The sequence below is a fragment of the Penaeus vannamei genome, chromosome 24 (genome assembly GCF_042767895.1).
Source record: "Penaeus vannamei isolate JL-2024 chromosome 24, ASM4276789v1, whole genome shotgun sequence".
NCBI lineage: Eukaryota > Metazoa > Arthropoda > Malacostraca > Decapoda > Penaeidae > Penaeus > Penaeus vannamei.
The window spans coordinates 25,273,351-25,285,621 of NC_091572.1; the positions used below are offsets into that span (position 1 = coordinate 25,273,351).

Consider the following 12,271-nt stretch of genomic DNA (forward strand, 5'->3'; position numbering starts at 1 on the left):
CATCTGAGATCAACCTGGGGCATCTGATATCAACCTGGGGCATCTGAGATCAACCTGGGGCATCTGATATCAACCTGGGGCATCTAAGATCAACCTTAAAGCATCTGAAATCTTGCCCACGAGAAATTTCCGTTCACCCGTGGGGTATTTACAATATCTCCGGGGTATTTTGGGACCAACCCTGGGGTATCTCGGGGGTCGGAACTCACCTCCTGCGAACTGGGGAAAGGCCGAGAGCTGGTTGATGGCGACAGTCCCGGCAAATACTAGGAAATTGACTAGTATCAAGGCTATGCGACTTCCGCTCTGCTCCCCCATTCTGTGAGGAGGAAAATTGTTTTTTTTAAGAAACCGAATTAAGGTCGTGGTATGATTATTTAGGGTCTGTTTATGGAGACGTGTGTGTTATTTGTGTGTGTGTGTGTGTGTGTGTGTGTGTGTGTGTGTGTGTGTGTGTGTGTGTGTGTGTGTGTGTGTGTGTGTGTGTGTGTGTGTGTGTGTGTGTGTGCGTGAGAGAGAGAGAGAGAGAGAGAGAGAGAGAGAGAGAGAGAGAGAGAGAGAGAGAGAGAGAGAGAGAGAGAGAGAGAGAGAGAGAGAGAAAGCGTATTTGAAAGAGTGTATGTATACATGTGTGTAAGTGTGAGCGTGTATATACATGTACTTGAGAGTATAAGAAATTGTATACTTAAATTTAGCTACATAGACACATAAATAGATACATAGATAGATAGATATACATATACATAAAATAACGGTGTGTATATGAAGAACGCATCAAATCCTCTTTATCCAGTATATTAAATGTAATACCACAATCAATCGCCCACTGTACGAGTAATAAATCAAAGCGCAAAAAAGAGAAAACGAAAAAAATGAAAAACATAGCAATATAAATGGTGATCAACAAAAATCATACGAAAGCTAATGAAAAAAATCGGCTACAAAAACATATCCGATAACCGGGGGAGGGGTGAGGGGGGGGGAGGATATGGAGAGGAGAAGAGGATGGAGAGTAGAGGAAGAGAGGAGAGAGAAGAGGAAGGGGAGAGCGAGGAAGGGGGCAGGGGATGTGGGGTTAGGGTAAGGAGATGAGTTAGAAGCGATAAGGAAGAAAGAGAGAGAGAGAGAGAGAGAGAGAGAGAGAGAGAGAGAGAGAGAGAGAGAGAGAGAGAGAGAGAGAGAGAGAGAGAGAAAGAAAAAAAGAAAGAAGAAAAGGGGTAGAAAAGGAAGGCGAGAATGAGGTCAGAGTTTAAAGAGGATGAGATATAAGAGGTCAGAAGAATAGGTAAGGGGCACAGGAGGAAAGAGGTCAGAGAGGAGGAGAGGGGAGAAGGGAGGAGGGAGAGGAGAGGGGAGGATGGAGAGGGCAGAAGGGAGGAGGGAGGAGGGAGAGGAGAGGAGGAAGGGGGAGGGAGAGAAGAGGGGAGGAGGAAGGAGGAGGGAGAGGGGAGGGGGAAGGGTGCAAGTGTCCCACACGTTGACCGCCTTTTGCGTCGTCTGCAAAGCAATCACACGCGACCCCCTGTTCTAGTGCGATAACCCAGGTTGCACTGCCTCCGTCTCACCGTCCTCTGCGATGCTACAACAGTGACATTATTTCTTGTCCATTTCTGTTGCGCTGAAACTCATGATTTTTCTTTTTTTTCTTGGGAATTGTAAAAAAAAAAATCTTGCACAGATCGCTATCTTCTAAGTATGTTAGTGCCGTGACAAGGATGACAGTTGCCTTCCAGTGTGTAGTGTCTTGTCACTTTTTCACAAGCATGTTTTATGATGTGACGAAAATAACGATTTATGGTGTGAAGATGAGAAAGATGACAAAGAATAATAATTAGAGGCCAGTTTGTTCAGCTTTTGCGTCTCGACCCATTCAATATTCATATATACGAACATGCAGATACAGATAAATAAATGCATGTCTGTATTTATCTGATATATACATGTATCTATCTATCTATCCAGTAGATATGCATGTCTAGACTGAAAGATATGTTTTTTTTATATATAAAATGACGCTAACAGAAAAAAGAAACAAAAACACATCCGTAAATTAACAGAATAACATCCGTAAATAAAAGAAAAGATAAAAGGAAAGACTTAAGTACAATACGAAGGATGAACAAACAAGTAAAAATGTATATACTGAAAAGGGTAATGTGCTGAAGAGGGGAAAAATAAGGTAGGAGATTTAGATGAGGGTATTTTTTTCTTCTAGTTCTAGTGTGACAAATTCCAGCTTTCATCCATGCGATATTTTTAACAAACAAACAAAAACGTAGTAAAATACACACCTACAGACATTCGCTCACTAAATACAGAGACATGAACCTTTACACGCAAATCCACACACAAAAACCCACACCCACCCACCCACGCGCACACAATACACACACACACACACACCCCGCCCCACACACACACATTCCACTCAAACCCCTGCACTAACACACATACACACCCTCTCTTTCCCCCTCCTACACGCACACGCACACGCACACGCACACGAACACGCACACACACACGCTCACACACACGCTCACACACACACAACCCCCACACATACATACGCACACCAACGCTACACAAATCTGGCTTACAGACGCCATGTAAAAAACGTTGCGCCGGCTAAATATTGATGTTAGAGCTCAGACCAGGGTTAGCGTAGGGGGTGAGAAGGGACGGAGAAGAGGGGGTGGGAAGAGAGGAGGGAGAGGTGAAGGAAAAGAGGGAAAGAGAAGGGAGAGGAGAGGAAGGACGCGGAGAATTGACGAGAGGGTAGAACCTGAAAGGGGAAGAAAAGAAGGAAACGAAGAAGAGGGATAAAATAAGAACGAAATAAGTGAAGAAAGAAGTGAAAGAGGTAGAAACGGGGGAGAGAAGAGAGAGAGGTGTGGGGAGTGGAACGAGAAGAAAAAAGGAGACTGAAAATGAGCCGAAGGTTGAAATACGGCAAGGGCAACTTACGTAGAAATTAAGTATGAAGAAGGGTGAGAGAAGTGGTAGAAGAGAATAAAGATAAAGAATAGAGAAAAAATAAAGGTGAAAAGACCAAAATGCACTGCTACATGTAGGTCCATGTGTATGTTATGATCATATAGGATTTCCAATGTCTGTTTGAAAATGAATGATCGTAACAATAGCAATAATGACAATGAAATGAAATGATTTAATGAATAGATGAATAAAACAATTTTTAAATCCATGAATATTAAAAATCTAGCAACGCAATATAAAAAGAAAAAGAGAAAGAGGAAAAAGAGAAGGAGAGAGGGAGGGAAGGAGAGAGTGGGAAAGGGGAGAGGGAGGGGGAAAGAGAGAGGGAGAAGGAAAGAGAGGGGGAGAAGGAAAGAGAGGGGGAGAAGGAAAGAGAGGGGGAGAAGGAAAGAGAGGGGGAGAAGGAAAGAGAGGGAGAGAAGGAAAGAGAGGGGGAGAAGGAAAGAGAGGGAGAGAGGGAAAGAGAGAGGGAGAAGGAAAGAGAGAGGGAGAAGGAAAGAGAGAGGGAGAAGGAAAGAGAGAGGGAGAAAGATGGGAAGGGAGAGGGAGAAGGAAAGAAAGGGAGAGGGAGAAAGATGGGAAGGGAGAGGGAGAAGGAAAGAGAGAGGGAGAAGGAAAGAGAGAGGGAGAAGGAAAGAGAGAGGGAGAGGGAAGGAGAGAGGGAGAAGGAAAGAGAGAGGGAGATGGAAAGAGAGAGGGAGAGAGCAAAGAGAGAGGGAGATGGAAAGAGAGAGGGAGTGAGCAAAGAGAGAGGGAGAGAGCAAAGAGAGAGGGAGAGAGCAAAGAGAGAGGGAGAGAGCAAAGAGAGAGGGAGAGAGCAAAGAGAGAGGGAGAGAGCAAAGAGAGAGGGAGAGAGCAAAGAGAGAGGGAGAGAGCAAAGAGAGAGGGAGAGAGCAAAGAGAGAGGGAGAGAGCAAAGAGAGAGAGAGAGAGAAAGCGAGAGAGGAGAGAGCAAGCAAGAGAGAGAGGAGAGAGCAAGCAAGAGAGAGAGGAGAGAGCAAGCAAGAGAGAGAGGAGAGAGCAAGCAAGAGAGAGAGGAGAGAGCAAGCAAGAGAGAGAGGAGAGAGCAAGCAAGAGAGAGAGGAGAGAGCAAAGAGAGAGAGGAGAGAGCAAAGAGAGAGAGGAGAGAGCAAAGAGAGAGAGGAGAGCAAAGAGAGAGAGGAGAGCAAAGAGAGAGAGGAGAGCAAAGAGAGAGAGGAGAACGAAGAGAGAGAGGAGAACGAAGAGAGAGAGGAGAACGAAGAGAGAGAGGAGAACGAAGAGAGAGAGGAGAGCAAAGAGAGAGAGGAGAGCAAAGAGAGAGAGGAGAGCAAAGAGAGAGAGGAGAGAGCAAAGAGAGAGAGGAGAGAGCAAAGAGAGAGAGGAGAGCAAAGAGAGGAGTGGGAAAGAGAGAGAAGAGAAATGAGACGAGAGAGAAGTACACGCTACAGGATCTAACCCACGCTAACACCTAAAACGAATTTCAAGGATAAATAACCGCACAACAGCCGTGGTTTCACTCTTATTCTTCGGCTTCCAACAAAATCGCAGCGTCACCGCCTACCACGTGGCATCGAATCCGACTCCCAAGGATCCGAACACTCATAGTCGACGATCGAATCTACTCCCGCCAAAAGAAGTCGTTAAAATGAATCCTTAAAACGCGAAAAAACGAGAATAAACTACGTCTGCGTCTGTGTTTACACGCCGAGAAACCGATCGACTCACGTGCAGGCAAAATTAGCCAAACCTTGAAGGGGAAACGCCGCTCGATATGCGCACGGCCGTCGCATAAATGTTGGAAAGGTTAGACGACACTGAATCGCTGGTTGGAAAAGATTACGAAAAAGGATCTTTCGAAACTAAGGCCGCGCTCAAAGGGTCTCGGTTCGCGTTCGTTAGATTAATGAAGGCCTCAGACCTTGGTTTCAATTTGGTTAATGTTCCTTTAAGTGCTCTGGAGTGTGCATGCCACGCCCGCGCGGGAGAGACAAGCGATACGGGGGATGGGGGTAGGGGGGAAGGAGGAAAGGGGGGGAGAGGGGAGGGGAAGAAGGGGGAGGGGGAAGGGGAAGGGGAAGAAGGATAAGGGAGGGGGAGAGGGGAAGGAGGAAGATGGGGGGAGGGGGAAGGAGGAAAAGGGGGAGGGGGAAGGAGGAAAAGAAGGAAGGGGAAGAAGGGGGAGAGGAGGGGAAGAAGTGGAAGGGGGGAGGGGAGGGGAAGGAGGACGGGATAGACGAAGGGGGACAGGGGCAGAAGAAGGGGGGAGGGGGTAGAAGAGCGACATGGCTCCGTCGCTGTCGTCCATTTTTCCCCTTTCGGTCCAGATGGCGCCAACATGAACCCAAAAGACAAATGACGATCATTTATATTCATCACGGTTTTGCCCCCCCCCCCCTCACCCGAAGACCTGATAATGGTTCTGTCAATAGCAGAGGAAAGAGTGAAAAATGACCGCTGCAAATTCAGAAGACCGGGAAAAGGCGACAGATACACCGGCACTCCATAATTCACCTCTGAATAAAATATTGATCCCAGCATAAAGCCACAGGTGAAAGTCCTTCCTCGTGGCCACAGATCAGCTCCGGTCAACGAGCTTAAAGAAGAAGGCGCAATCAAACCGCGGATGACAGAAAGAGAAACCAGAGAGAGAAATGAAGGGAAACATGGGAAGAAAATGTTAGTATTATGAAAGTTCTGGTTGTTATTACATTTCCTACCGTAACGTTCGATTCTATGTGTGCAAGGGCGCGGGAGAATGAACACGGATTTTGAAATAGGTGCTTGTTCCCGCGCTGCGAATTTCGCCAGACACACACGAGAGATTGTGCGGTCATACAAGAACATACGCAATGAGAACACATGCATATACGTTTGCACATATATATACGCAAGCCCACACACACGCGCGCGCGCACACACACACGCGCGCGCGCACGCACACACACACACACACACACACACACACACACACACACACACACACACACACACACACACACACACACACACACAAATTACATTTACAAGAAAAAAGAAAATAGAAAAAAACATGCCTCCCCCAACACATTCCTTCCCCTACCCACGAAACCTTTCCATTTTTTTCTAAGGGAAGCAGCAATGTACAAATTCAAATGATCACACCAGGACATGCCAACCTAGACCCCGTCGCTGATTCACGTCATTCATTCAGTGACAAATGGCACTAGAAAGAGGCACTGGCCGACAAAGTGCCAGGCGGGATTCGTGTCCGTTCGTGACGACAACCTCCGCCCGAGGATTACCCGCTTCACACCTGGCGGAGGCTGGCTTATTATATCTGGAAGCTGCTTCGCCTGGCGACCTGGCGAGGCGCACATACGTCCGAGTGCGACCTTTTGATTGGGCGCGAGTGTATTGTGACAGACAGGCAGGCAGGCAGGCTGACTCACTCTTACTCACTCGCTCGCGCGCACACGCTCGCCCGCTCTCGCTCTCGTTCTCTCTCTCTAAAGACAATCAAGAGAAAGAAAGAAAGAAAGAAAAAAGAGCGAGAGAGAGAGAGAGAGAGAATAAAGAGAGCGAGAGAAAACAATGAGAACGAGAAAAAATATCAAGGAGGGAACCGCAATCCCCCTTTCCGATCCCCCTTCCGTGGCTGATGCGACGCAGCGCAGCCCCGACTGCAGTAAATGCAATGTCATGGGCGTGTAAACTGTTTAGCCCCAAGGCTGCCTCAGGTGTTGTTCCGCGCCAGCTTCCCTTCGGCTCCAACCTGCCAGTGAGCCGCCCATACCGCTTTTGCATTCAAATAGGGACTCGACAGATTAACTTTCCGAAGCTCCTTTCAATCTATGTTACTCTATATTACTTCCGAAGGGTCTAGCAAGGATGTGGGGCTCAGCCTGCCGCTGTCGAAATGGATGTCGGAATATTTGCGTGTTCACTGGCAATAACACGAAAGAACTTTGAATGTCAGGTGATCTAAGGATGAAAAGCAGAAACGGGTCTTAAAGGGGAAAGCAAAATCACGTTATAAGTAAAAAATAAATGATGATAATCATAATAATAATAGCAGTAAAAATACTACTAATAATGATGATACTACTAATGATGGTACTACTGATGATGATACTACTGATGATGATGATGATACAAAATAAAGAAAAAAGTGGAAACATCACATGAAAATGCACACAATTAAAAACATTCGTGATCCAGCCTTGATCACAAAACAACGATCAAAGCGCATGACGAAAAAAAAACATTGAGATTACCCCGCGTGTCACTGATTAAGGAAGATAAACTGTTGTCGGTGAAGCCACGGCCGCCCGCGCCCCTGCGCCACGGAACAATTGCGTCATCGCCGGATTTCTGTAATCGAAGGGCATTCCGTCTGGCGTTGTAGGAAATCGGATATATGCAAAGGGCGTTTCGATCCTTTGATGTTCATATCCCTTGTCGCGGAAAGGGTACTTCATCCAACAGGTTCGAGGGGTTTGTGATGGATTGAACTCGTCGGGTTTAAGCAACTACATTCAACTCGATCGCGTATACTTCTTGGTGGAATAAGGCAGCCATTCTTTCCCACCCGACAGGCCTCATCGTAGAAATGAGACATTTATTTAGTTCTCTGTTCTCTGCCATTGAAGTAAAGCCATTTACTTCACTAAATCCCTGAACTAGAAGTTATTTAATACCTAGGCTCTATCGTAAAAATAAGGAATTTATTCATCAGATCCACTGCCTCGTCAAGGAACCAAGTCCACGGACAGAAGCACCCCGAGAATCAGCTGGCCATTAGCGCTGCCTGAACAAGTTGATGAACAAGTCAAGCTCCCGCGAGCCGAGAGGAGAGCGTGTTATGAAACCTTGCAGATAGCTTTGCCAAACCAATTAGAACTTAAGGCGTTGTCACCCATTAAAATAGTCATGATGAAATAACGTTAACAATGCGCGTTTTAAGCAACACACATCCTCCTAATTAGATTACCACAACCCTAATCACAGTCCATCTAATATATCCTTTCGAGGCCGCCGCATACGTACACCCACCGATGCAAAACAACAAACGGAATTATGAAACTCCTTTTAATACCTCTGCACACCACACAAGAGTGCGTCCCGGCGCATCTGACAACAAGGCTCAGTCGGTTTAGAAGGGGATTTGTAAATTTATGATCCTTAAACAACTAACAAGAGAGTTCATTTGCAAGTGAATATCAGCTGTCTGGGGGAAGAGTCATACTCGCTCGTGTGGCGGCGTTGGTCGCGTCCTCGGGGTTCCGAGGGACGCTGACCCGAGGAGCTTATGCGCTATCATCATCATTGTCGTAGTTACCATTACTATTATCATCATCATCATCATCATCATAATCATCACCATCACCACCACCATAGTCATCAGCATCGTCATCATCAATATATATTATTACAAAACTCCCTTTTCTATTCTGTCCATTACAGATTCTTAGATTCATAATCTTAAAAGTCTTTCTCCTGTCCCCATTCCCCTTAACGAATGAAAAAGGAAGGAAGAATACAAACAGACTATCCCATAACGTATATACATTTTCTGGTGCTGGAGCAAAGTTATAATTTCCTTCTTACTTTAGGAATTATTTGTCAGCTAAACATAGGGGGAATAAAGTACACCTAATTCTGCCGTTTGCGCACAGGAAATGATAATCGTGAGACTCAAATATTCTCAGTTAAAAGTAAACAGTACAATTCTGAATAAACACCTAGGTACCTCGTGAACATATACTGATATCTGCATTTACATTTTCTAGTGTCGTTGCTGCAATAAGTCGTAAAAATATGAACACAACCAGTTTAAAACATATAACAAGTAAAAAACATAGATAAAGTTGAATGCATATACAAAGTTAAAAACAAAGAAAAAGTTCAAAACAATTACAAAGTTGAACACAGAGAACACGCGTACATACACACGCAGGGCGGTTATTAGATGCGTATCTGAACTTTTCAAGAACTGTTAACGCCGCAGAGGTGTATTTTTCCAATCCTCGCGTGTACCACAAGCCAATCGTGATTAGGTTTATCGCCATGCAATCTATGCAATTGCAGCAGCAGTGAAATTATGCCGGAGGTAATTAGCTCGTTTATAATCCGATTCACTCCTTCCGGAAATTACCCAGCTAAGGCAGTGTACCTTTATTATTATTTATACTCATTTAAATTTATCAACACCTAGGATCATTAGCGGCGAATACCTTGTGGGATTAAAAAATTTAAAATCTGTCAATAAATGTCTCGTAAATAAAAATACTGATCGATAAATATTGCCTTTGTTAACAAACAAGTTTGTACTGTATACTGTGCGACTTGATATCGTCTGATTTTGTACTATATAATATTTGCTTTGATATCAACCATTCTGTACAACTGAAATTTGCTTTGACTAACTCTGTACCATGTACCACTTGCTTTGATATCAACTAATTTTGCACAATAAAAATTTGTTACGATGTTAATTTTGTGCACTGTACCTTTTGTTTTTGCTTGTTTTTATATACAACTGTTCATAAAGACAACTTTCCCTTAAGCCAATGGATAATATATCTATAACAACTGAACTCTGAACAACTACCTTAACCAAGCGGAGTTCAGATCTCAAACAGTCGATCCCAGTAGCCAATCCGATCACAAAATGCAAGGATCATAATTCAGGCAGTAGGGTCGACAGTCCAAGAGCAATCTGAGCGCTTTTTCGTGTCGAGTAAAGCACAAAGACAGAGAAAAGGTGTCGTGTGCAAAGTGCGGCAGTAAACGCACACTTTCTGGAACGGGTTAATTAGTAATATGTACGAGTGTGTGCTTCGCCATGAGCATTCCGGGTCTCGCCCATGACCGCGGTGTCCTTGGGCGAGAGTGGTCACATGACATCACGTGACCTCCTGTGAACCCTGGCCTACTTACGAGGTCGAGGTTTCGGTTTCTAATCTTCTAAATAAATGAAACGTCTCAGCGGACCGGAGGAGCGAGAAAGTGCGCGACACGACTTGGCAACAAAGCGCGATGGCGTGACATTGCCTCCTCAATCAAGGGAAGGGAGTAAGAGTATGACGGCGTGCAGGTACAGCGCCGCACAAATGCGATGGACAACGTGATATTAGACTGGCAATGAGGTATGACAAACGATGATGAATATGGAACCAAACGCCAATATGACTGGTGACATTAAGTGTCTTTAACAATTTCATAACTGTAATTACTGGTCGAAAATTTTGTTAATTAGAACTAAAGCAATTATATTTATATATCGATAGATAGATAGATAAATAGATACAATTTCTAAATAAAATAATCCATGCATCTTATAAAACCTACAAACAAAGGGTAATTGAATCTAAACCATCTTAAACTGTGTACTGTTCGCTCAGCATTCCACTGGGCAGTTGGAATGCCATTTAAAGGCAGTGATAAAGATTTTTTTTTTTTGGCGACAGGTGTCACTGACCCAAACTTTTGCGTAGGATAATATTGATTTACACGACAACTATAATTCTCTCCGGAACGAGCATTCTGAAATTTCTTTGTCTCTTTGCTTGTTGTTGCGCTTCTGCAGTGCACAGATATTAGGAGCTATATCTATTTCTACAAGTTTATTTATAGATGAATACAACCATCGGCACAAACTGTCATTAAACACACACACACACACACACACACACACACACACACACACACACACACACGCACACACACATTAAACTCAGACAAAATCTTACACAAGAATCAACTTCATTCATGTTAATTTGACCTTGCCTGAAAGTAACTCTAGAATGAACTGAAACGTTGTATAATTTAGTTCCCCTTTTCTCTCTTTTTTAGCAAAATGATGCTTCCCTTTTTCCATTCTCAAGCGGTCAGACACCCACGCTGGCGAGGAAGAACACATGGTGGGGGTAGGGGAGGGAATGGGGGTGGGGGAGGGAATGGGGGCGGGGAAGGGAATGGGGGCGAGGAGGCCAGGAAATAGGAATGGGGAAGCGGGCAAAGAAATGGGAATTGAGGAAGAGGCAATGAAATGGGAATTGGGGAAGAGGCAATGAAATGGGAATTGGGGAAGAGGCAAAGACATGAGAATGGGGGAAGGGGCAAGGAAATGGGAATGGGGAAAGAAGCAAGGGAACGGAAATGGGGGAAAGGTACAAGGAGGCAAGAGAATGAAGGATAGAAGAGATGAGGAAACGAGGGAAGGGGAAAGAAAAAGGAAATGAGAAGGGAAAATGGCGATAGGAAATGGGGGCAGCAGAAGGGGGTTCGGTTGCCAGCGATGACAAGCGAGAGCACAAAATTGAAGCACAAAACAAATGAACTTTGGAAAGAGAGCTTTATGACCCGAGGGAGTTCTCGCCACGGCATTGTGGGTATCGACTGGTCTTGCTTTTCGCGGGTTGGGGGGGGGGGGGTGAGGGACGGGGAAGGGAGGGAGGGAAAGGTAGAAGGGAAGGAGGAAAAGGAGGGGTAGAAGGTAGGGGAGGGGAAGGAGGGAGGGAGGAGGGGAAGGAGGGAGGGAGGAAGGAAAGGAGGGAGGGGAAGGAGGGAGGGAGGAAGGAAAGGAGGGGGAGGATAGGAAGGAGCGAGAGGATGGAAGAGAAGCGAAGGAGGGAATAGAGGGAATAGATTGAGGTAAGCGAGGGAAGAGGAGGAGAGGAAAGGAGGGTCAGTCAACGTGAATCCACTGGGAGAGGGGAGGGGTCCAAGTAGGCGGAGCCAGATGAATGGGGAGCGGAGGGGGGTGTACCTGCGTGAGTACGGGCTAAGCTAATCGGAAGGGGGGGTGAGAGTGTTTGCCGCAGGATGGGGTGAGGGGACTCAGGCAACAAGGGCGGACGAGAGCTTGAGATTCGAGTGTGAACAAATCGGACCCCGATGCATGAGGGTAAGGGGGAGGGGGAGGAAGGGGAAGGGAGTAGGGATAGGGGTAAGGTACAGAGGAAGGGGAGGGAGAGAGGGAGGGGTAGTGGGAAGAGGAAGGGGAGGGGGAGAGGGAGGGGTAGTGGGAAGAGGAAGGGGGAGGAACGAGCAGAACGGAAAAAAGGGAGACAGAAAATGGGATAAACGAGGAAGAAAGGGGAGACTCGCACGCAGGTCAGTACTCCCAAGCAACTCGCGAGTTCTCTCAACGTTACCTCTTCACTCTTACCCCCCCCCCTCCCTCTCCCCCTCATTCCCGCTTTTCGATACCACCAACGCGTGCCTGACCCCCCCCCCTTCCCAATCCCCGCTTTCCTCCCCCATCCTTCCGAATGACGGTGCGCAGACACGCTCGACACTTCATATATTATTAG

The 12,271-nt window shown here is 45.9% G+C and overlaps 1 protein-coding gene across 1 annotated transcript in view; it reads right to left on the minus strand.

The window, feature by feature from the left end:
- Positions 1 to 209: 209 nt before the first annotated feature.
- Positions 210 to 12,271, minus strand: part of LOC113830421 (uncharacterized) — a gene marked incomplete at its 3' end in the record, with an annotated part of 33,995 nt that continues 21,933 nt past the window's right edge. Inside the window, 1 exon segment of the mRNA XM_070138568.1 lies at positions 210 to 319. Coding sequence (XP_069994669.1) covers positions 210 to 319 — 110 coding nt within the window.